Raw genomic sequence first — 24,875 nt, 5'->3', positions numbered from 1 at the left:
CAAACTATGGTCGTACTAACATACATGGGCTGATGGGAGCAGAGGGTCAGAGATATGGGAAAAGATCGATGGATACACACTCTTTTTAGACCTATGATGATGGAATGGAAAGAGAGAGGTCTCGCCTCAGGTGGTCAAACACCGGTCCAGCTGTCCTGCTAGCATCTTTTCGTTGTGACGAACGGATTAAAGTCTAGGCTAAGCAGTCGGGCTCAGGGCGGAGGTGGTTTGATTTCCTTTTTTGTTTCGCTGACAGAGAAAAGAAAGTTCAAGGATGATTTTTCAGTATCATTCATAACGGTCATGGAATAATACCTAAGCATAATGCCTGGAATCTTTACTATATTAAAATATTCTATACACCATAAAGGAAGACCATAACTAACCCACATACCACCATCCCCGCCACTAAACATTCTCTTAGAACATAGCGGGGATTCTGAAGATCCGAGATACCGTTCCAGAACTTGGGTCTCAATAAAAATTCACGATATTCTTGTACTCCTCGTACAACATCCGATCAATATCCTCCCATCCATTTCCTGGGTGCTCATCGTCTCCATTGTCCATCGAGCGGGCATTGGCAGCTGGTACTGAAAGTATCTCATGGAGTGTATCCATGAGGAGATACTGATCGAGTTTCGGCTGCTCTAGATCTTCAAGGGCCATATCCATGACTCTTTCCTTCCCCTTCGGTGAGCGAACCATATTTTGAGGAGACGTCAACAGTGGTGCAGTAGCAGCAGAGCTTTTCAGTGCTGCAGGTGAAGTGAAAATCCCCGGGGTGGATTCTGACAAGGTACTGACCCATCCATCAATAATTTCTTGTTGTGATGAGGAGCTTGGTGGGTTTGTCCTGGCCTCTGAGCTTCCCATTGCTGGAGACGCAAGTTGAAGAGCAGTGTCCACCTCGCTTGGTACTCCAGAGCCTGGAAGAGTTAGAACGGAAGGATCGATGAACATTTGCTCGGTTTCTTTAGGCTGTGATAAGCCCATCATCGGAGACTCGGGCCGCAAAAGGCTGGAGTCGATAGACTCTAGAAAGGTTGACGGCGATGGCAGATCACTGAGTCCATCATCTCCATAATCACTAGACAGGATTCTGGAAGGACTTTTTGGTCGCTCTTTTTTGAACTTGGGAAGATTGCCTTTGCCGCCTTGTTTGTAGTTGATCTGGGTCTGTTTCGTTTTTTTCTTGCTTGGCAGGCCCGAGGGCCAGGTACTCGATTCCGACAGCTGAGTGGTCTTTCGTTTGGCAGGTTGCTTTGCCTTTGCCGAAATTTTGTCTTTTGGATTTTTCTTTTCGCCAATGCTGGCCGGTAAAGTCAATTGGCTGCGACCGTGAGCTTTGAGGTTCGCGGTAGTCTTGCCTTTTCCAGGCTTCGGGGGCTTTTCAAGACCATCTCGACAGCAGAAGTGTTTGCAACTATGATAGTTAGCATTCACTAAATATTTTCCAGGTATTTATTCTCAAGTTGAATGCGCACCTCGTTTTATTCTTGCATTTGTGGTTACATGCCCAGTTCCCGTTGGCGTGTCGGACGGGCTCATAGTCTTCCTCTTGCGGTCCCATGTCTGCTGTCCACTCCTCATCGTTGTTTCGGGATGCATTTGCAGCATGATGAGGTGGACTGGGGGTGCTGCCAATCGAAATCCACTCGATTTCATCAGTCGGATGACTGGGTGCCTTTTCCACCTGTTTCGTTTTCTTCTCGAGTGAACCCGCTTCCAGAAAGTCATCCAGATCTAAGTCATCACCTTCGAAATCATCCTTTCGGTGACTCGCCTTGGATTTGTGTTGTCTTTGAGAGGCATCTGGGCGGTCAATCGAGTCTGAGTTGCTGGTGTCGGGAAGTTGCGAGCTTTTGGACACGAGGCTTTTGATTTTTGGACGTGACAAGAAGGAAAGAACTTCCGGCTTGATTTCGGCTTGCCTCAATGTACCCGCTAATAGGAAGTTAGAATCGGGCCTAATTCAGCTTGGAAAGATTCAATACCTATATCATCGCACATGGCATGGCTGATAATGAATTGGCCCGGGACATGCAATTTCGCGACGAGATTGGCCTCCAGACCCTCTTGGAGCTTACTCGCACTATGCAATTATTAGTTCCTTTCGCATGTTCCAATTTTGCTCCAACGCACCTGATTCTTTTGAAGTCGATGAGTTGACCGTCAGATGTTTCAGTCAAGCAGCAAACGTAGATGGGTCGTCGCTGGAAAAATGTCGGGATTTTCGTATTCATAAATGCCACTTCCTGCTTGAATCGAATTTTGACACCTTCGGTTGTGACCTCCTGCTCTGCATGTTAGTCAACAATAGTGATGCTTGCGGTGATCTCCTGACGAACCTTTCCAGTTATCTTCAAGGCGACCCTCAGTTTCGGGAACTCCCTCACCCGCACCAGCAATTTGTTCCCAAATGGAGGATTCTTACTGAGCGTCATTTCAATCTGATGAGGCTCGGTGAACTCCAGCTCTTCGAGGCTCATTATCCCACTAGCAGCTAGTTTTCTCACGGCAACAACACCGACCTGGTCTATTTGCTTCATTTGAAGCGGAGAGTGATCCCACACCTTGGCACCGAAACTGCGCGCCAGCTCTAGTGAGTTAAGAATCGCTGTTGAGTCCTCGCGTGCAATTTGGCAATCAATAACACAGCGAATCAATCGATTGACATGAGAGAGGACCAGGGATTTTTCCTGTTGGAACGAGAACTTGTGCTTCTGGAATTGCTCACCACTGGGAAAGTCGATTGCGCCAAGCTCTGCTTGAAGCAGGAGTGAGATCTTGTGACACGATTGAGAAACCTCAACCTTGATTGGAAATCGAATCCCGGGATCCTTATTAATTTCCCGATAAAGAGGCTTCTCGCCAGCTTTGAAGCGGATTTTATGGAACTCTTCCCCCTGAACAACGACTCCCAGCTTTTTTCATTAGTAAAACTTCATGATCATCGGGGGACACACATACAATTTGAGACATTGTCGCTTTTAGGCTCAGGGAGAGAAGAATCTTCATCGTCTCAAAACGTATGTAATATCGAGCCATGGCTTCTCCAAACTGAGTTGAGTGCAGTCCGTCTGTCCCAACTAGACCACATTCCTGAAGAAGTTTGATATCCTTCTCACAGACCTGACGTAGAAGCTCTTCCTCATCTTCCTCGCTCGCCCCTTCTTTGAGCTTGTAGTAGGTCGGGTTCCGACGAAGTCGTACAAAGAGAAAAGTCCCGGCAAGCCATCTCGTTGCCTTCTCAAGATCGGTCACATTTCCCAGTCCAATCTCCGCATTGAGATGCTCGATGAGGTTGAGGTGCAAGCAGCTCTCGAGACTTTCTGAACCTGCAATCAGTTTCTCGTAGTGATTAACGCGCTCCTTTCGAGTCAAAATGACTGCCGTTGCCTTATCGTCGAATTGAGGTCGCCCGGCACGACCGAGCATTTGCATCATTTCGAGATCGGAGTATTCCTGACAGCCACCCTCTTGCCAGCAAACTGTGTTCTTGATAATCACGAGGTGACAAGGCAGGTTTACCCCGACCGCCAAAGTGGAGGTGCAGCATATCACATTGATGTGTCCATCCAAGAAGCCTTTCTCAACGGTGTGCCTGTCTCCTGGGCCCAGTCCGGCATGGTGAAATGCCACCCCTGCGCATACGGTTCCTGTGGACTGTCAGAATGGATCCAAAAAGGAAATCCGAAGATCAATCCATACCTTTCAGGTCTTCATTGTGGACTTCGATATGTCTGGTGGGCCCTTTCCAGAGTCTTGCAGGTGGATTTGTCATTGTCCACAACCGAGCGAGGTCTTTGGCCGTTGCAACGGACGAGTTCCGAGTGCAGCAGAAAACCATCATTGGTTTCTGGCAAGAATGGGTGCCGATAACATCAGGTAATCTAGAAGGCATGGTTAATTAGAAATAATAAGTCTTTGCTGGAAGCTCTCTTTGGATCACTCACTTCGAGCCACAAATCTTGTCGAATACGAAATCATTTCCACTCGATTGATACCCATATACAAATTTCTGCAACTTGACTGGCCGGAACTCCTCCCCGAAGTGCTCTCTGTGAGCAGGAGCGTGCTGGGTAGTAGCATCTTTCCCAAGCCAGGTCGCAATGTCCTCCGAGTTTGGAACGGTGGCACTCAAGGCAACAAAGCGAACATTCGATCCAATATTCTTCATTCGTGATACGACAGCCTCAAGCGTAGCACCTCGAGACTCTTTGAGAATGTGGACCTCATCGATCAGAAATAGCTTCACCAGTTGCATTAACCGCATGTGATCTTTCCATTTGCGTGTCATGCTATCCCATTTCTCAGGCGTTGTGATTATGATTTGACTGTTTTGAACGCCGCGTAGCTGAGTGTGACCTGTATCACCCGTCAACTCGGCACATTGCACATTGAGGGCTGAGAATTTGCGATTCCAATCCCGAAACCGCTCTGCGCAAAGCGATTTGGTTGGGGCTTGGTAGACAATTTTGAAACGCTCGTCTTTCAAGATGTTGAGAAGCCTGCAGATAGCCAATTCCATTATCACCGTTTTGCCACTTCCAGTCGGTGCCGATAATACCAAGTTGTCGTTGGTTTTGTATACGGTATGGAAGCATTTTGATTGAATGGCATTGAATAAGGGAAAACTGAAAAGCGACCGGTGTTGCTCATACAAGTCCGAAACTGGGACCAAAATAATCCCTCGCACCGAGAGGGGAATATTGGAAAAGGGAGTCCGTCCTTGAATTTCCGAGCATTCAAGAGGAGCACTGGTCTTTGGGTGAAATGAAGTTGTGTGTTTCAAGGAGGATTGGGTTGAATCGAATTCGGATTCTTCGCGGTAATGTTCCAGCTGACCTCGTCGTTCAGTCGAATTGTTCTTTCGTTGATGCATCAAAGCCAGCGGGCTGGACGGGGGGCCGAAGCGATTGTCGGGCCGACTGGATCCCAATCCACTGAGAGGCGTATTATTGAGCATTGCTGTTGGGTATCAGTTTAATGGTGACTTCGCCCATCTGAAAGTGACAGAACTTACGGGTGAAAAAACGAGAGGTCTGCGCCGGAGCAACCTGATTGCTCAAGCTCGCATTTTTGTAGATCTGCTGAGGAGTGACTTTCCCGGGAGGAGTGTCCGATGTTATGGTCGGCCCTATACCGGAGTCGGATGCAAGTAGCTCGAGGTCTCATGAGTCTTAGCGATATCGAGCGTCTTCATTGGCAGTTGACAGCTTACCAAAGGCATCTAATTGAGAGTCTCCATCGCAAGGGCCAATCTCGGGAGAGGTCATGACTGAAGAATTTCGAAGACGAGAGTCGTAGACCCGTGGTTGATGAGATCCTTCGATCAACTTCTGATCAATGACCCCAGCCCTATTGTTCCGAGAGGTACCAGCTGAGCTAGTGTCGATGCGACGCCTTTTTTGCGAGGAATCAAATGTGTTTGATCGAGAGTATGGATTTCTTCGCATGGTTGCAGGGCTGAGTTAGGAATCGAATTGGTGAGTGTTGCGGTGATTCTGGAAGGCGAGGCATGACCAGCGGGACTGGAGAGTCACGGGAATTCCGAGTTGGGGAGTTGTAGGCTTCACCCTACAGGACAATCTTCGTCGGTGTTGCCTTGGATCCTCGCACGCGATTGCACAATTACTTTTTTATCTGCCAATTTGAATAGATTATACTTCACAGGATAGTTGAATGGGGTAGAGCGACGACTCCCCGCCCGAACATGAGATATGCAGAATCTCAGTTGCACACCATCACAGAATTTGGGCAGCGCGTGGTCAACCAGTGTGTCGCGCAGCCGGGCCTGATAGTCCTCATCCCGGCTGACCTAGGAGATATCAGCAACTACTAGTATGTTGAAGGAGGTCTGGGCTAAGTTGACAAAAGTGTGAAATATTGACGGCAAATTCTTTTAAATATCACAATAACTTTATATGCATACATGACCGAAGCCCCGGGGGGCTGATGTAGGAAACACGCTCACAAAGAAATCTGCCTCTAGGTAGAAGGCGGAATATCGGGAATTCTTATATGTGGAATGACCACAGGCTTAATCGTATCTATCAGTCGTCCAAATCATATCACCGTAATCAGGGGAGGGATGCCCAGTGGAGTTCAAGCCGGCTTTCAGCTACTCCTTATCGAAGTAGCTGCTCCCACTCACGTTCCGGCTAGAACTAACACGAGTGTGGTGATTCGGGTTCGGAGAGGTAGGACGAGAGGACGAGAGACCATCCGACAAGAACGGAGTGCTGGGCAGTTTGATCGAAAATTCGTTGGGAGAGTTAGACACGGGTGATCCACTGTCAGCACCGCTATCTTTCTCGTATGCATCAATGCGAATCGGAGGGGGCCGAACGCCTGTAGAGGTATAACCCGGGTTCCCATAATAGTGCGTTGCGACCAAAACAGCAGCAGAGCCAACAAAAAACTAAAGCTCACATTATCAGTATGGTTTTTCTTGGGAATGATGGGAACATGGGCCCTTACCCTTGCAGTGAGCTCGAAATCAAACAAGTAAATACTTGCAAGAATGCTTAAAACAGTGCTCATGGTGGTGGCCAGCGACTTGGGATCTCTCTGGGAAGAGCTGATGGAAAATATGGACAATATACCGCCCAGGGCTTGAACCACGATGGTGGTCCATACGGCCCAGTTGTAGCCTTGGAAAAAGCCATCGTTGGAGATGGTATCGCCGTCGCGGAAAACGACACCAATGAAGAGTGCTGGGAACACAGAGTAAATTGCCAATTGAACATTGCGCACCCACAGCGAAGTGTGGTTTGAGCTGTCCTTGAGAACCTTCTCAAAGTAAATTCCACCGAGGCCGGAAGCTAGCGCGGCACCGATGATTGCGAGCAGACCCAATGTCGGGTTCAAGTGTGGGTCGGCAGTCTGAATATCCTCCTCAATGCCTTCGTATGTTGCAGAGCGTTTGTGCAGATTACTCGATATTCCCTTGGCAGCCTTCCATTCTTCAAGTGATCTGGGAAAATGCAACGACGCGCTTTCATCCTGCAGAGTCATTTGATCTGAGTTGGCATCCGGAATTTGAACAAGGGCAACGCCCACGAGAAGCAACAAGAGTAAGCCCCACTTTTGAGGTGCGATACTCCGACGGAGAACAATCAGGCCAAAAATGGCAGTCGTAAAGAACTGCAATTGCGAAGTAACCTGGAAACTCGCCGCCTGCATATTGGATAGTGCGATATATTGTAGCGAACAGGATAAAACGCCGAGACCGGCAGGGATTGCAAGTTTCCAACTGTCGCCCGAAAAGACAGCGCTAGTGAGGGAGAAGAAGAGAGATGTGGCGGGCATCGAGGGAGGCGCGGCCTTGGAGACGTCATAGAGGGCCATTGTAAGAGAAATGGCCAGCTTGACCATCTCGTTGAGAAACACGGCGGTAGAGGTCAGGTATCGCTTCCCACCGGCGGGGGGCATCACTCGAGAATAATGGGCGAGCTGTCATCGCGGGCAAAAGAAATAATCAGTCCTTTGCGCGGGGAATATTTTGACTCTTGAGATAGAGCGAAAAGAGACTCACCAAAACAAACCCCGTTGATTGCACCGTGAGCTGCATCAGAGAAAGGGCACGTCAGCGACATGGTTTTGAGGATTGCGATACACATTGCACGCGTCAATGCGGGATCCCTACCAGCAGCCATGGAACATTCTTGGTGGCATCTCGCAGCCAAGACGGTTGGCGCTGTGTGCGGTCCCCCATGGTGACTCGAAATTGTGGATTTGTCGCGATTGCGGGACGAGGTGGGTATCTTTTCTCCGCAAAGAAAGAAATCGCGGGGGGGGGAGTAAAAACAATGCGAACAAATGCGATACAGCGAGAGATAAAATGGAAGGGGACGACAAGAAGAAGATGACTGATCGAGGAGGCAGCAAGAAGTAGGGAGCGACAGAAAAGACCGGAGGCTGATGCAGCGTCTTAGTTAGACTTTCACACTTCGACCAGCTAAAGCAGGGGGCACGCCAGCGATCTGCCGCCTAGGGCCTATCCTCAGGGCTTCGGATGACGATCACAGCGGAGCTCCGCGTGGGTCGGGGGGCTGGGGTGACAAAGGAAAAGCGGAGGTTGTGGTATGAGGTCACGGTAGGAAGGCCCCTGGAAATATCCGTACAGAGTACTCTGTAATAAAGGGCAAAGGAGTAAGATGTAGAGTAAGCTGTAAGATGTAAGTAGTCAGTTGGAATGGGTTGGTGCTGTCTGAGGAGCGGTGTGGATCACGGGGTCGCGACTCCCTCTTTTTAGTCTGTGGTCTTTGCTCTTTGCTCTCTTGGGCACGAACACGAGCAGTGACAGTCCTTGCTCTTGGGAAAAGCAATGCACCTCTGTCTTGACTCTTCCTGAAACCTGGGGCCGATTTGAGTCGGTTGAGTCTGGGCTTCTCCTCTGACGTCAAACCCCATGCCACGACGATCCACTTCGTCTTGGCCTTTCCTTCTGCTCTACGGAGTAGAGTACATACATACGGAGTATGGAATGCGAGATGATATAAGGCCACCCCACCCCGCTGGTCAATTTGCGTCTTGATCCATTCGGCACCGCACCCGGGACAAGCCACCTTCTGATGGCGTTGGGGCCAAATGCATGTCGACCACGATGCTAGGGCTGTTCGTAGGGGGGTCTACGTGGGCTGTGGAACTTGCATCTGCATGGCGCAAATCGTGCAGTCGCGAGGTCCGCCGTACTGGGGCCAATATGCCCAGAATCTGCGGAATTGAAACTGACTAATGGGTTACTCCTCCTTTCCAATATGTATTTGCATTAACCAATTATCACTGACATTTTCACAGTGGATCTCCGAGGATGGCTCAAAATCATAGCACTGCTTTATATTCGATCATGCAGCCCTAGATAGCACCAAACTTCTATCACTAATCTGCGTCCGATGCCGCTGATTCCCCATCTCGTTTCCCAAGAGTCGAAAAATTGATCATATGGTCTCCTGGTTCGTGTTAGTGAGTTGGAGATAAACAGATTAAATGGACACATCCCACCTCTAACTACAGATTCTAACATCAACGTGAGCAATTGTTGGACTGTGTCATGATAGTCAGCATACCAGAAGGCAAATAGTAATGGGTAGGTAGCGCGTACTATCTTGGTCAACACAAGTAAGAGTCGGGTCGTTTTGCTGCCTGTGTATATGTGTGAAATTCTTGCTGGTTTCTGCAATCCAGCAAGACGCTTTAATGGAAAGATATGGCTCATCGCTATTGCGTTCTCGAAGAAAACAAGATCTTGTGCTATTAGCATATGAGTCCGTGCGACTCAGTAAGAGATACATACGTGATTGTGCTACATCTCCTATAATCAGTGAGGTAAGTCTAGATGTCCTAGTCGACGATAGCCAGATTTTCCATAATTGCAATGGTCCATTCAAGCGAACGATGAGGCTCATGGGCCATACTATTGAATTTTAAGGTTAACTTCTCCGTCTGAAATAAAGCAGACTGTTTATACACATAAGTATATTGCGACAGATATTCATGTTTTCGTTCTCTGCGCACTGCTTTTGTTGAATGGCATCGAACAATTGAAGACACATTGACCGGGGGAGTTCTGAAGCCATTTTCCTTTAGAATCTTCATACACCAATCCTGTCAATCATCGGACTATAGAACAGCCAAACATGCATGCCAAGGAAGTGTCGGAACTGTCGCAGAATAGCTATTTACCACTTTCAGACCAAACTTCAGCTTATCAAAAACAGACGACTCAACCTGAAGAGTACCCCGGGTGGTTCCCAATTATCTCAGAATCGGATTCATGCGCAACAGTGGCTACGCCGCGGGAAGATTCCCCGAAAAAGAGTCTTACTCTTTCTCTTCCACAAATTCTCTACTCGCAAGGAGCAGATGGAGAATTCCGACACCTTGATTCGGCCATAAAGGATTCTCTTATAGCGCAATTCAACAACAACAACAACACCATCATGCTTCTTATTAATTGGAGAGAAAACAAGCGCGTGGGAAGCCAGACTTACACTTGGCCTCTGTTGATCTCAACATCCTTGCCGTCGTTTATATCACAACCCGTCACGCTGATTCAAAGGGGTTGTGGGAGCTTCAGATAGCAAAGGCCCGACAATGGATACTGAGGGAGCCAGCAGAAGATTTTGCGAAACACGAGGCACTTGGTCTTCAGACTCAATACTCGCTCGAAACTTACTTGGGCTGGATGGAGAAGCTTCTGCATCTGGAGCTCGTGCCAGAGTTGATTAAAGGCAGTGCCAATGGTTTGTTTGACAACTGGGGCAATGCATCATCAGCTTGATTATGATGGTCTAGTTTGTACTTCAGGTTGGGTGTTTGAAACTTTATCACGAGGAAGAAGTTCAGATCTAATTTTTCATCCCAATAATGAATGGTAACTTAGAAGCAACTCATTTGAACGAAAAGGCTCTCCTTTGGATATTACAGCAGGCGGGTAAGTACACTTTCGTGCGGGCACCAAATGCTTAATGTTTTCCTCCAGGCGAGGGCCTAGCAGGTCAGTTATGGGTTCCAAGGTTTTGGTCGGTCAATTTTACAAATAAATCAATAATTGAATCAGATAGAGCATATCAAATATGGATTCTGTTTTTGCCGCCATGCATCCTTGCCATGGCCGGTTCGACGTGACAAGTATTAGACATGACAGGCACGCGGTTTTCGTAAGACAAAGAGTCAGGAGAAGGGGATCTATTTACAAAGAGGGATCGGGGTAGAAAGATGAAAAGAAACGCTGAGAGGCTGAGTAATGCGAGATAGGAAAATGCAAGAGGTAAAGGATAGTCAGGATGTGCAATCCAAATGAGTGCCATCCAAATGAGTGCCAGTGTTTATACATCGAGTGAAGGTAGTCGAAAAATCGAGAAAGTTATTAATAGTGAGTGTGGTCGTGCAAGGTCGAGTGCTGTTTCGGTTTAATGCACAGCAGCAACGTTGCTTCGGTCATGGGTGTTCCAGTCAAAGTCGAAAGACCAGAGGGGGAGATCATGCTTGTTTTGCGGGTCGCCGTTGTCAAGCATGATAGCTTCACTGCTGTCGGTGCGGCGACGGCTATGACGCTTTTGGTCCTCGGGGATAGCTGGCGGGGGACCGCGTGGTGGCGGCTTCGGGGATGGGAGAGGCGAGAAGCGGTGGATTGGGAGAGTCGGAGTCAAGGGAGAAGCGCCGCTGGTAGCGGGAGAAGGAAGGCTTTCGGAATACGCCGTACTAAAACGGGACGAGGCAACCGAATTACCGATTTTCTGTTCAGTATCAGAACTCGAACTCTGCGAGGGCGGTCCATCCATTTGAGTAGCACCTTGATCTGTTCGGGCTTGGAAAGGGGGGAATGCCGCACTGAGACGCAGGAACGAAGTGTCCGATCCGACGAAGGAATCACGCGATGGCCCAGAGATTATCGAGCTGCGATCAATCTCCGGGACTGACGGGGCCCCGTTGTGATGGAAGAGACTTGGGGTAACCTTGCCCTTTCGCAACCGCATTGCTTCCAAAAGATCCTGTTCCTGCCGAGTCACCGCAATGACTCGACTTCTCCGGTTCATCTCCTTCAGCTCATGGGGTGGGCGTAGTCGCTGTTGCGGGAACTGGTCCAAGATGTCCTGCTGAGGAAGAGCAGGGGCACCGCTGGACCGCCGGGATTGGGTGGTTTTTGTTGTCGACTTGCTATTAGCTGACGCAGTTGTATCTCTGCGGCTAGACCTTCTCTGCTTGGGTTGCTGGGCCTGCTGGACTTGTTGCTGGTTCTCTTGCCTCTGTGTTTTCGGATGCGATCCACGGCTGCTAGAGGACTTTTTGTACATATGGGCAGTGGCAGTCTGGGCAGTCGAGGCAGTGTAGATTTCAGCGTCAAACTCGTCATACGTAGCAACGCTATCCCGATTGCTTTTTCCTTGGTTTGGACGTGAGTCTGTCGGTGTGTCTATGTCCTCCTCTGTCTCATCCTCTGAAGATGACGAAAGACAGAGTACACTGGAATTCTGGAGGTCCTTGTTTTTCAAAGTACTCTTGCTGCTCTTTTTGGTCATAGAGCTCTTGACACTTCGCGAGTTGCTCTCTGCGGCCGAGCTGACCTTTCGAGGACGATTGGGTTCTGGCTGAGACGCAGGAGCCAGGTAAGAATCCTTGCGGCGGTTGCCTGATGGACTGCGAGTACGTCTCGCATTTGTGCCCGAATCAGTATTCCGCTGATCCGTATTCCGCTGATCCGTATTGCGCTGATCCGCCTGCAGCTGCTCTCGACTTGCCGTGTAAACACTGGAGCGGCTAAAGAGCGATCGTCGTCCGGCATATCGATCCAGAGCGAGGTCGATCTCACTGGTCCCTACCGTGCGCTCCAGTGGGGGTTCATACCATTCGTAATTCTTGGATTCGGGAATTGATAAGAGATCGGAGCGGTCAGAACGGTCGACGGTTGGCTTGGGAGCCTCATTTTGAAACACTGAGGAACGAGCAGGCAATGCGTCTCCAAATCGTCTCGCGGTTGAATTGCTTCCGGCTTGGTCGGCCTTGTTAGAAGGCCAATCCGAGACAACGGTGGAAACAGGAGACGGGGAGCTAGTCATACGTTGAGGCGATAGGAGATGGGGGTTGGTGGTGGGTTTGCGGGGCTTAGGGAAAAGAACGGACAGGTCAATGCGTGGGGGCCGGAGCTTTCGCTTTGACTCTTTCGGAGGTGGAGGCTGTTGGAAAGTAACCTGGGGATCTGCCTGCCACTCATTGCGAACTCTAGGCTGAAGGCCCTTTGGGGTTGTGGGTGACAATTTGGACTTCGAGGGATCCTTTTCCTTGGAACTGAAGTAGGAGAAGAGTGTGGACGAGGAACTGGATGGGTGGATCTTCTTCGACGGCTTGGGCATCGGCGGTACGGGATCTTGGGATCGGTATTCTTGGCCCAACAGAGGCGAGGAGGCTCGCACACGAAGGTTTTGAGGAGGGACTTGGATGGTGTCCTCGGATTTTGGGAAAGCAGCAAAGCTTGTGTGTTGTTTGCGGGACCTCGAGGTACTGTCGGGCGTCCGCAAGCTTTGTCGTCGGGACTTGGGCTTCTTCTGTTGTGTCGGCTGCAGGCTGTCCCATCCGTTTTGACCATTTGGCAAAGGCAAGTCCGTTCCTAGGATGCGTTGAGCCTTGGAGGTCTTGCGCTCCACGAAGCCCGAGTTCTTGTGGTCCTCCATCGCTCCAGGTCGTAAAAGATTCCGGCTCGAGGTTCGAAGTGGAACATGCACTGGGGTGGAATCCCGGTGCGCCATAGGAAGAGTGCGGAGTGAAGAAAAATCAATAGGTCGTCATAGAACTGCGCGCATATACAATCTCGCAATCCCGTCTTTTTTAAGGAGTGAATTCGACGGAGAAGGCCTCGTGGATCCGGCGTTTTTCTTAAGTTGGTTTTCCACCGCTTGACGGCTTGACAAGGATCTACTCCACAAACAAGAGGGTCAGCAATTACGCAAAGCCCGAAGAGAGGACTACCCGCGTGGGCCTCCACTGAAACGTACCGTGGGAAATGAGTGAAATAATAAGAAAACACGGAGAGAATTGATAGTTTTGCACGCCCGACGAGGGGCTAGGGAGAGAGGGGTGACACGGGGTGGAAAGGAAAGGATAGTCAAACGGCGACGCAGAACCGGGGGCGGTTCTTTTTTGTACGAGGAGCGGGCGCGGGCGCAGAGGATCGGAATGGAGGCACGATCGACTGGCACCCCATTTGAAGTTCACACATCGGTACGCTTAATAGGGGCGGCCCACAAGTATCTTCTTTGGAGCCTGCATGGGCCAAAGGGGGGGGATTAAAATCCTGATGGCCTGTCATAGGCTAGGAGCACAAGCGGACATGCTCGCACGGGTGTGTTTCATTTCATCGGGTGGAGCATAACATGGAAGACGGGGCCTTCCATTGGAACGCATCCTTGGTTGCGGTAGGGTAGTGTGGTTCCTAGCCTTCACGCTCCGAGCCCTCCAAGGATTAGCATTGAATCGCGCGCGGCTTGGATCGACGGCTCAGCTACTGAGGATAGCGGGCTTTTCGCATGGACGAGAAGAGTATGTATCGACAGGCACCCACTTGGACTGGGTCCCCGGGGTCCAGTCAAAAGCGCAACTCCGCGATTGGGTTGCTGGCGTACGGATTTCCATGGAAATGCATATTGGGCGGGATGTATGAAGTTTTGCCGAGTTTCAATGGCAATTCCTGGAGGATTCAGAAGGAAGTTAGAAGAAATGATGAAGAGCCGCGGGCCGCCCCTGGCAGCTACCGAAGTAGAACGTGAGTGACCACGTGAATCTGCACGAGGTACTCGTGCAATGTATGCACATACATCCTACCACCTCATGCTCATCTACTCCTTAACAGTATGGAGTATGCTATTCATAGAGCTTGCCGACTCTTTGGACTCATCGACCATGGTCCATATTCCTCCGCACGCCACTATTCGACGCCGCTCAGATCTGGCTTGCAATGGTGACGCCCAACTCCACCCAAGCTTCCACACCCCTTTTCCGCCGCCTGTCTCTATTTAGAACTGGCCTGTCGAAGCGCCTCAGTGGGTTCCAGCCATCGAACCAAAATCCCACGCTTATGGAGCTATGGAGCCTCTACCGCGATGGTGTATATATTGCCCCATCCATTCTGTCGCTACGGAGTATGTACACACTTGAAATCGATCGACAACCTCGATCGTTTATCGACCCAGCGCCCCGGGGCGCGAGCTCAGATCGGATCGTGCGTAAACCGCCCTACCCTGCCCACTCCAAGCCTTCAAGGGTGGCGCCGTGACAAATACTGTAAGTATGCCCGCGTCCCGTCCACAGATGCACTTCCAGCATCGGAAAATCAGGCAATGATCGCCCCGAACGTGTTGCGTCCCATGCCACGCACATGCAGCCCACCCCAGTTTCCATGGCGGACTTATACAGAACTCAAATCCGACTCGAGGGGCGCAGTCCACAGACTGGATTGGATGGCTGAAACACCACCCACCCATGGGACTACCCATGAGATTGGTTCCCGACCTTGACAGGTTGACGTGCCTTAGCTTACGGGGTTGTCTCGGGGGCTGGATGTACACAATGAATGGAGAAGGCAGTCTCACAATCACAATTCTAATCTTGATCCCCAATCCCCCCCGGACCATGGCGAGGGAAAGGGGGACGTGTCACAGACCACTACCACCATGAACCAGGGACTGTTTCCCCCATCGGCCCTAGTTCGTGTGCGACAATGGCCCGAGCAAACCAAGGCGATCGAGGATCATCTTGCCCGGACTCCTCCGTTCTCCTCCGTCCATGACTGTGCCGTGTCTGCAACGACCCACCGGTGACGGAATCAGTGCGGTGACACTCCGGGGCAAGTTGATTTGTACTCGAGATTAAGGGTTCCTTGTCCAACGTCGCGTCATTGGCTGTGTCTAGATTAGACCATTACCCCCTGCATCCTGCCAAACCATTCCTCTTCCGTCTGGTGTCTGGTGTCTGCCGACACTATTTTAAATCCTACACAGAGCACGAGGGAGCAGAAAAAAGGGGTGAACTCAGTTGAATTGAGAAACCCGCTAGAAGGACCCCCCTCCAAAAAAAAAGACGACTCCCGAATATTCCAACTATCCCCAGAGGAAACCACATTCTTGGGACTAGACGTTGAAACCCGACAAACACTTCCGACCATCCAGTACTATTGAACCCAAACAAATGGTTTGACAGGTGAAGCCCCAGCATTATTGTCCGCTATGTCAATGGTGGGCGAGGCTAGCGCTAAATGGTGTCCCCCCAATAGTCAATAGTCCACCCAGCAGGTCGGAGCTCGTAGCGCAACAATAGACTGAGGCCGCACCCATGGTTCTCACCATATAGTTTACTTTATCATGACTCCAGACTCCAAAATTTACAGCGGATTGGGCGTAGATCATGCGAAAATCTTCAAAAGTTTTTAGAAAAAATCCTCAAGGGCCTTCAAACATTTGAATTAGGCATGTGCATAGGCTTTGACTGCTTCGTCTGTCCCGATTTTTGGGGATATCGGGTTCCACTTGTGCAAATCATCAACTGCTTTATCTAGGCATCTTCTCGAAGATCAAACGAACTCTGCACATCATCCCAATCCCAAGTGTGCGGGTACCATGTGAGCAAATTCCGAACGTATAAGCGTATCGGCTCGTCCGGCGAGCAAAAGAATTATTGAAAACTAATTTTGGAGAAACGTGCTTGATGTACTCCGTCTTCCGGGAACTGCAGGTACAGAGAGAGTGGAGACAATAAAGCGTAACTGTAAAACTCGCCATCATTCAAGTTCCCTTCTCAGCGTCTGGGTAAATCCTGAAGAATACCTACGGCTACGTACTCGTGGACACTGGAGCAGAAATGGGGTTCGAATGGGCTCTTCATTCGTCGTTTGATGCTGAGGACAAAGGAATGTGAAACTAGGAACAAGCCAACTGGAGGCGGTTGACTAGAAAACGGTGTTTCTACCCAACTCCTCTGGGGCGACTGAGCGCTCCGTATTGCTATGAAATTCGAGCATCTCATTCTATCCCCGAGGCCGTCTTATCACACTTGACCATTCGCTCTTGTCTGCCTTTTTGGCATTGAGGCCTCGATTAATCCCTTCTGTCCAATCTTCACTAATGACTAGTGAACGCACGTCTTCGTCTTTGGAAACAGTTAAAATCCTGTGGATCATCGAGACAGGAGTTATGCATCTCTGCATCTCTTCTCGCCGAGCTGATGACGAAGCGGTTTCGTATGAGGTATAGCATCATTCAGCCCGTTCGACGTGCACCTGGAACGAGGGAATAGGAATCGCTTCAGCCTCCTCACGCGTCACGCGTACCGATCTCGGGGACAGGTGAGCTTCGCTGGTGCGACACGAAGTCGAAACAGGGTTGAGATAGGTCACTTTGAGGTGCGCACTATGTAACATCTATCAGTATGAGCAGAGAGGCGGGGGCAAATGGACATACGAATGATGACCCGTACTGATTCCACCACAGCTCAGTTTGCGTACTGCCTGATCCTCCTCGTTCGCGAATTTGAATACCAAATCGCCCGCGTCGACGAAATCGGGCGCTTGATATCCTTCGGGACAATCGTCGGTATACAACAAGAAAATCCCCAGGGCTCGAGCGCTGGGTAGCTTGGTGAAGGTTGATGTGAGGGGAATCAGTAAGCGATCCATTTGCTGGATCCCTTTTACTATATCCACGGCAGAGCGAACGGTTGTGAGGGCGTTTCTTATCTCTTCTTGCCCGGCATTGGAGCCGGGTTTTGTCTTAACCACGTCCTGGTATTCGCTATTGTGCTTGCTGTACTCGCTGTGGTACACGAACGACATGGTATAAGCCTCAAAGATTTCGATCGGCAGTTCTGTTTTCTTGACGACGGTGAATTTCACGGCCTGAAGACGACGTCGAACGAGAACCTCGAAGATGCTTCCTTCCTGTCCAGTAGTTGGGTTGTCAGTATATCCACTTCCACGGTGAGGCGAAGACCCTACAAGAAGATCGAGTACACGGTCCGTTTGAGAATCGATTCCTCTCTCCATGACCTTGACCTGGAGGGTAGGGCCATCGGCCTGGCTATTTTCACCACTGATGAACTCGTCATAGGTGTGAACCTGGGAGCCTTCCCGGTTGGGGGCTCTAGGGATGGAAAGACTTCGTTCACCAAACGTGACTAGCGGCAGGAGACCACTGTATAGCAGCGCTCATTGGCATTTTAACTTGACTCGGGGGTTAGCAAGAAAAGACCGACCGCTTGAAGAAGATGCCCGCAAGCTAGTCTGCGTGTTAGCTGTGTCCGTTGCTGGATCGGGGACGGGGTATGGACCGTGACGTGCAGAATAATTTTCATCAATTCCAGGCTTTGAACCTATGCCATGTCAATATAGGTATAACTGGTCTTCGGTTTGTTCTTCCTGGGTTGACGCGTACTTTCTGCTGGAGAGCGTTGAGCATCTCCTCCGTCCGGGGTTTGGATGGAACTTCAAGTTTCCAAGGCGCATTCATTGAATTGAACAGAATAATCCTTTCCTCCAGGGCTGCGAGTGATCGGTCGGGGTGGAGTGGGAGAGATACTACGTAAGGGAAAAGGAAGAGGAAGGTATGGGGTAGGGACACCAGTTGGTGTGGCCAGGTGCCCGTCAGCAATTAACTAACCGTTGGAATACTGAGGCAGTTCCAGTTATCATCTAGTAGTAGTACCTAGTAGGTACTATGTTACTCACAGTGAGCCCTGGACTGTTGGTCCTCATCTATTGGATCCACTGGCACTGAGCAGCCCTTCAGGGCTGCTGCAGAACAGTGGGGGACCAGCACGAGGCGCTGCGGGCTGGGGGTACCTGCAGGTGACGTACAAGGTACAGCGGAGCAGGGAGCCATCCCTTGACGCGGAGATTTGGATAAACATCGAGTCATGCTGGTTACTACCTGGCATCCCTGGATGCACTTATGCAGGATGCAATAACGAGTCATTGTCCCTGGCATGCCCAAGGTCGAGTACTGTACGGAGTACACCCGGGCACGATATATACTAGTGGAGTGCCTGGAATACCTGCACAGACTAGGAGTAGCTGGAGGTACTCATCCATGGATATCAGAACTTGAGTTTAAACTTGATTATCTACTATCAGTACACTAGTATATTGATATCTACTGCTATCGTAGTATACGATACTACTCTAGTGTAGATGGCAATGTTGACACCACGTGACGGGTGGCGAGTTGGGCCCAGAACTTGAATTGATCTTCTCTCCACATTTGCGGCAAACCGGTTTCTGCTGAAGTGGTGGCTGCACCTGTACATCTGTAGTGTTGTATGTAGTGTGCCACTGACATATTTACGTGCACCGAACCTTGAAAACCGGGCAGTCAGTCTATGAGTAACCAGTCAGTGGATGTAGGCTACATGGTGAAGGGTGCAAGTGCCTCGGGCTACCACGGGCTAAGCTGAGATGGAGATACCGAGATTGAGTATTGCAATGCAATGCAATGCAATACAATACAATAGGAATATAGTCAATATAGTATACCATCAATCTCGATGGTAGTAGTACTAGGGTACCCTACAAGCATACTGTGCTCCGTACCTACAGGACTCACGGATATTGTTGTCTCCGCTTTCGCCCTCCAGTCAGTAATACCCTGGACGGGCACCTCCACCAATCACCCTTGTCAGCCGCCACTCTGTTTCTCTTTTTGTTTCTTCTCCTTCCCTTTCTTCCTTGCGTTGGTCTTTGGTCTTGGATCTTGGATTCTGATTTCTCCCATCTTTCTCAACTTCCCCCCTCGCCATGTTCTGATCCGTTCGGTTGTTTCCATCTTCTTTGTGTAAATGGTTTCGCAGGCGAACTTGTACCGTGCTGACGGGCCGCTGTGCTAACACCATACGAGCATTCCCATTCTTGTGGTGGCCATTTCCAAGGTTCCTAATCCACTCCCCCACTTGAAAAGAAGCTCAGTGATGTCTTCGTCCTCGGACGCCCCCCCGTCCTCTCCGCCCCTTCGACTCCGATCTCAACCTGTCTTTGGACTCAACTGCTTCATCTACCTCAACTGTCACCTCTCCCCATGCCGCCCGCCGTCCTGAGTCTCGTTTGATTCCCCCTCGGCTTCGCGATATGGACGAACACGAGAAAGATGATATCGCCCAGGGCCCATCAAACAGCGCCCTCGGCCAGTTCTCTTTCGCCCCAACCACCCGCACCACCGTCGTGACCACCACCACCACAACCACCACTGCATTCCCTCCTCTCATTTTCCGACCGCCACGCGCCACCAAGGATCTGGATACCCGGCAATATCCCCTCGCCGCCTCACCCACCCCGGCCGCTTTGAGAAACCTCAGGTTCAAGATCGGCGATCAGTCCATTGTATTCAACGAGCCAGAAGATACCAACGCGACTGCAACCGAAGTACGTCTTCTCTCCTCTCTATAGAGACACCTCTTTTCCCTTTCCCTCCTATCCCTCACTCCCCGCTTTGTGCTCACATCATTCTAGTTGAGAGAAAAGAATGAGGCCCTACAATCTTCCAACGGCCTGATCCGCTCAATCAACTCCTTCAGCTCCGAGGATAATGGCGTACCGCGACGCCTCGCTCCTCCACGATCCGTGACTCGGCTTCGTCAGCCCAACCCCCAAAATCGACCCGTCTCTCCCGTCTCTATTCCAGATCCCCGCCCGGCGATTTTGCCTCGTACCCGCGCACCTCGAAATCTTTCCGAGCCTGTTGCACGGCGCACTCGTCATAGTGCCGCGACTCATCTTTCACCGGCTGGTCTGGCCACCCCGGATGCTGAACACAACCCCAGTAGTCTCGAGGAAGGCCCGGCCCCGAGACAAAGAATGCACAGCGTGACCATCCCTAGGAAAGAAACACTGCTGAAGTCTCCCCTCTCCGCCGATGCTGGGCCCTCAAGTACTTTGCAACGCCCTAGTCTAACGTCAGTACCGTCAACTCAGACCGATACCAGTGGGAATAATGTATCAGAGCCGTCTCCCTTTGAGCAACCCTCTTTCGGTGGCTCTTCTGGGGACATCTCTCAGCGGAGATCGGAACCCCCATCACAGCTATCGGCTATTGATAGTGCGATGGCTCAAGATATGTGCTTGCCCAGTCCAAGTCTGTCACCGGTGACCGCCATGAACGCTCTGCATGGAGAATCTTCTTTCGATTCCGAAGATACGGATTCGAGCCTAGACCACAATCTTCCCCGCCAGACGAAAGCGATGCGTCTTTCTGGAATCGATCCTTATTCTAACGACCCTTCGATGTTCTCGTCTCGGTCTCCGTCATCTCTTATGGATATGCCCAAGGTGTTGGAATTCTTTGACACCGTGCCCGAAGAGCTGAAAACATATATGATGTATCAGTTTCTTCGACGTTGCCCTAAGCCCACGCTCCACTTCGTGGCCGATGTGGTGAATCCAACCCTCAAGTGCGACTTCCTCGCTCTCCTTCCCCTGGAGCTCAGCCTGAATATTGTCAAGTACTTTGATGTACAGACAATGTGTCGTGCCGCCCAGGTCTCCAAGAGATGGCGCCATATCATCAATTCCGATGAAAAGACTTGGAAAGAACTTTTGGACCAAGATGGGTTCGTTCTTTCGGAAGGCGAGCTAGAGCGAGCTATTCGCGAAGGATGGGGATGGCAGTGCAGCAGTCCAGATGATTTCGAAAGAGACCTCAGTCTCCTGACCTCCTCCAAGGGGGAGCAGGAGATGTCCCCGGTCGCTTCTTCGTCGACTGTTGTTGACAGAGCGCCTCTGTCATCTTTGGCACTAAACAGACGACCCAAGCGGAAAGCCAATACCCGCGCGTCGAGTCGGAAGTTGTCAAAGCGAAAAATTTCTTCCAGTGGAACGGATCATTCCGAGCCTGACTGGAAGAGAGAGATCGCTTCCTCCGAGGCTCCTTATGCTGCAGCAAATGCTGCCGCGGCTGCCATCCCGTACCCCGAAGTTGGTCTTCCGGCGCTCCGAGGCTTGTATCTCTACAAAGCCCTCTACCGTCGGCATCATGCTATCCGCAGAGGTTGGATGAAACCAGCGGTCAAGCCTCAACACATTGCCTTCCGCGCCCACGATCGTCACGTTGTTACTTGCTTGCAGTTTGATACGGACAAGATTCTTACGGGCAGCGATGATACGAACATTAATGTGTACGATACCAAGACCGGAGCTCTGAAGGCCACACTCGAGGGCCATGAAGGTGGTGTTTGGGCACTCGAGTATCATGGCAATACCTTAGTCTCCGGGTCCACAGATCGTTCTGTGCGAGTTTGGGACATCGAGCACGCTCGATGCACTCAGGTTTTCCATGGCCACACCTCGACCGTGCGTTGCCTTCAAATTGTCCTTCCCACCGAGATAGGTAAAGATGCGAACGGCGAGCCTGAAATCATGCCCAAGACTCCATTGATCATTACTGGATCTCGTGATTCGAACTTGCGAGTGTGGAAGCTTCCCAAACAAGGCGATCCGTCCTATTACCCGAGTGGGCCGGTACTGGACGACACGGATTGCCCTTACTTCCTTCGCGTGCTCTCTGGTCACACCCACTCCGTTCGAGCAATCGCAGCTCATGGTGATACTTTGGTCAGCGGAAGTTACGATTGCACCGTCAGAGTGTGGAAGATTTCCACTGGGCAAGTCTTGTATACCTTGCAAGGCCACTCAATGAAGGTGTACAGCGTGGTGCTAGATCCAAAGCGAAACCGCTGCATCAGTGGTGCGATGGACCACATGGTAAAGGTGTGGTCCCTGGATGATGGCTCTTTGCTCTACAATCTTGAAGGCCACACCTCTCTCGTCGGTCTTCTTGCTTTACAAAATGACTACCTCGTCTCGGCCGCCGCCGACTCCACACTCCGGATTTGGGACCCCGAACACGGCCACTGCAAGAGCATGCTAAGCGCACACACTGGGGCGATCACATGTTTCCAACATGACGGACAAAAGGTCATTTCTGGATCAGATCGCACTTTGAAGATGTGGGATGTCGGCAATGGTGCTTGCGTTCGAGATCTTCTGACCGATCTAAGCGGTGTTTGGCAAGTCAAATTCAACGACCGACGATGTGTTGCTGCTGTTCAACGTGATAGCCTGACCTACATCGAGGTAAGTTACCCACTCATCCGATATAGCCTCATTTTGTTCTAACATACTCTTAGGTTCTTGACTTCGGTGCTTCTCGAGATGGCGTGCCCGAGAACAAACTCGGCAAGCGGGTAGCGGTGAACCGCCGCGGACGAGAAATTGCCCCCACCAGCATCGACTCCGACTCCGAATCGGACTGATTCAAATCGGTGTCATCCCACGACTGGGATGTCGCGTTACTTTGTTTCTCTTCCTCCCCCATCCCCCTCCCAATCATCTATTCCCTCTCATATTTCCCTATCATCATATTCCCATATTCCCATATTCCCATATTTCCACATTCCCCGGCTCCTGGACTTCTTGACACCCTTACTCATTCACGATACCCATCCTTATGGCACTTATTTGTCTCCCCTTCTCAAACCCTTTGCATAGCGCGGTCGGCATTTTTCGATCATCCAGCATTACGATGGAGGATAGGCGTTAGACGTTTTCTGATTCTTGGGGGTTTCTTATTTTCATTACTCGGTTATTTCAAAAACCCTCCTTATGCATATCATCACCGTGCTTCATTTTCTTTGTCATTGTATTGCAATTATCTCACTCCCATTCTTTATATCTGAAGTTGTCTTCGGCAACCCTGACTTCTGGTGTTTTGAGGCGGGCCTGCGTTGATATTCGCATCTTCTTTGTCCTGTTTTTCTTAAGTGGTAATAGATACATTGCATTCTATAAAAATTTCCACCCGGTGATCGTAAACTTGGCTGTTTGGGTCGAATTTTGAACAAGTACGCTTGGCTTTGCAGTAGTTATTTGTCTCGTCGAGTTTCCAGAGCCCTTCGGATCTCAGAGGTATCAGGCCGAACTTCAAAGATTCCTAGGGTTGTCTAGAGACTAGAATCGCCGGGGCCCTTGTTCTCGAAAGCAATTGCGATCGATCGCTAAACACTCATTTAAACATAGTGGTATCTCAGATAGGATTAATGAGACAGAAGATGACTTCTTGCGGGCCAGCGCATTATGTTCATTAAAATGGTAATATGTATGTATACAGGTCTATTTATCCAGGTTTCCAAACCCACACCTCAACACCTCACAATTGAGCCAGACGTCCACCTTCCAAACTGCCATCAATACCAGCTGCAGATAAAATAGACCAGCGTATAGCGTTAACGCCTAGTGCCTGACCAGGACCAACAGAAACGTCCGCACTACAAGTCAAAATCTCACCCAATGCACCCGGGCCTCCTGAGGTATATGGGTCAGGCTGAATAACGGGTTTCATGTCCTTTAACATGCCCTGGAGTCGCTGGATACCGACATCCGAAACGCCGGTCTTGGCCTGTTTCTTCGTTCTCGTGATGACTTTATCTATTTTCGAGAGAATGATTTGGTGGGGATGGCGTAGCGGCGGAACAGGCCGAGGATATCGGCATCCTTTTGTTTGATGCCGTGTTCGCTATCGATGAGGATGAAGGCGCGACGGAGTCTTGAGGGTTTATTAGTACGATATTCATCGGGAGCCAGGTTCTAGGTGTTCATGGGTAAAGGGGCAGAACGAACTGTTTTCGGCCCTGGAGGTATTTCATGATTTCCATGCCCCATTCAGCTCGACTGGCTTTGCCGTATCCCGGCATATCGAGCAAGACAACTTTCGACTCGCCACCTTTCGTTCCTCCAATTCCAAACGCATTCATTTCCCTCGTCCGACCTGGTTTCGACGACGTCCAGCAAATTTCTTGGCCCATTATCGCATTCAATAAAGAGCTCTTCCCGACATTCGACCGGCCCAGGAATGCGACTTCCGGCTCGATCGAAGAGAGTGGCGTTGTGCGAAACTTGCTGGCGGACCATAGTTTTATAGGCGAGTGGCGTGATGGGATGAATATTTTGTCTGCGAAAGCTAGTTGGTCGGCATTGGGTGCTTTGGTGTCCCAGTAGTAGCAAAGGTCTGACGGCGTGAGGTCTTCAAGGTTGCGTTTGTTTGGGTTGGGGGGGAGGTTTCAGTGGTGTTTGAGCGGGTTCAGCGTGTCTTATTGTTGAATAGAGCCGATTTACAGCCCTGGAGGCCTTGAATATGGATTTCCTCATCTTTGAGGATCGGATGTGACTGAGCGACGCGGCCAGGTGTAAATGCGAGGCAGTTTGGATTCTCCGGAAAATCGGGGCACGGGCCAGCCGCTGCTTATCGATAGCGCTGGCCCGCGGTCCCATGGGTCTTCCCAATGTAGCCCGCCGCGCTTCCAGCTTAAACTTCAACTTCAACCTCAACCACCTTCGCTTC

At 50.4% G+C, this 24,875-nt stretch overlaps 6 protein-coding genes across 6 annotated transcripts; 1 reads left to right on the top strand and 5 right to left on the bottom strand.

Moving 5' to 3' along the window:
• Positions 1 to 474: 474 nt before the first annotated feature.
• On the bottom strand, positions 475 to 5,462 carry N7481_009978 (uncharacterized protein; the record flags this gene model as incomplete). The annotated part of the gene is made up of 10 exons (XM_057269197.1): positions 475 to 1,426; positions 1,488 to 1,970; positions 2,012 to 2,095; positions 2,146 to 2,297; positions 2,352 to 2,927; positions 2,974 to 3,662; positions 3,715 to 3,896; positions 3,960 to 4,974; positions 5,030 to 5,176; positions 5,228 to 5,462. The coding sequence occupies 10 exons, from the start codon at positions 5,460 to 5,462 to the stop codon at positions 475 to 477; spliced, it is 4,515 nt and encodes a 1,504-aa protein (XP_057119874.1).
• A 665-nt stretch (positions 5,463 to 6,127) lies between these two features.
• Positions 6,128 to 7,723, bottom strand: N7481_009977 (putative UDP-galactose transporter; the record flags this gene model as incomplete). The annotated part of the gene is made up of 4 exons (XM_057269196.1): positions 6,128 to 6,427; positions 6,487 to 7,461; positions 7,544 to 7,573; positions 7,655 to 7,723. 4 exons carry the CDS (start codon positions 7,721 to 7,723, stop codon positions 6,128 to 6,130), a joined length of 1,374 nt encoding a protein of 457 aa, XP_057119873.1.
• A 3,199-nt stretch (positions 7,724 to 10,922) lies between these two features.
• On the bottom strand, positions 10,923 to 13,256 carry N7481_009976 (uncharacterized protein; the record flags this gene model as incomplete). The annotated part of the gene is made up of 1 exon (XM_057269195.1): positions 10,923 to 13,256. One exon carries the CDS (start codon positions 13,254 to 13,256, stop codon positions 10,923 to 10,925), a length of 2,334 nt encoding a protein of 777 aa, XP_057119872.1.
• Positions 13,257 to 16,753: 3,497 nt separating this feature from the next.
• N7481_009975 (uncharacterized protein) lies at positions 16,754 to 18,002 on the bottom strand (the record flags this gene model as incomplete). The annotated part of the gene is made up of 4 exons (XM_057269194.1): positions 16,754 to 16,907; positions 16,959 to 17,687; positions 17,749 to 17,771; positions 17,928 to 18,002. The coding sequence occupies 4 exons, from the start codon at positions 18,000 to 18,002 to the stop codon at positions 16,754 to 16,756; spliced, it is 981 nt and encodes a 326-aa protein (XP_057119871.1).
• A 1,610-nt stretch (positions 18,003 to 19,612) lies between these two features.
• N7481_009974 (F-box/WD repeat-containing protein) lies at positions 19,613 to 22,791 on the top strand (the record flags this gene model as incomplete). The annotated part of the gene is made up of 3 exons (XM_057269193.1): positions 19,613 to 19,906; positions 19,994 to 22,612; positions 22,666 to 22,791. 3 exons carry the CDS (start codon positions 19,613 to 19,615, stop codon positions 22,789 to 22,791), a joined length of 3,039 nt encoding a protein of 1,012 aa, XP_057119870.1.
• Positions 22,792 to 23,684: 893 nt separating this feature from the next.
• On the bottom strand, positions 23,685 to 24,555 carry N7481_009973 (translation initiation/elongation factor MRX8; the record flags this gene model as incomplete). Its single annotated transcript, XM_057269192.1, has 3 exons — positions 23,685 to 23,946; positions 24,009 to 24,080; positions 24,155 to 24,555. Coding segments are annotated over 3 exons (735 nt in total), but the record flags the coding sequence as incomplete, so codon positions are not given.
• Positions 24,556 to 24,875: the final 320 nt, after the last annotated feature.

Source organism: Penicillium waksmanii (genome assembly GCF_028829765.1).
Source record: "Penicillium waksmanii strain IBT 27052 chromosome Unknown utg000008l:1.0-5622682.0:1.0-5626561.0, whole genome shotgun sequence".
In the NCBI taxonomy this organism is placed as follows: Eukaryota; Fungi; Ascomycota; class Eurotiomycetes; order Eurotiales; family Aspergillaceae; genus Penicillium; species Penicillium waksmanii.
Note: the sequence above shows the minus strand (reverse complement) of the source record. Positions and strands in the feature narration are given on the sequence as shown.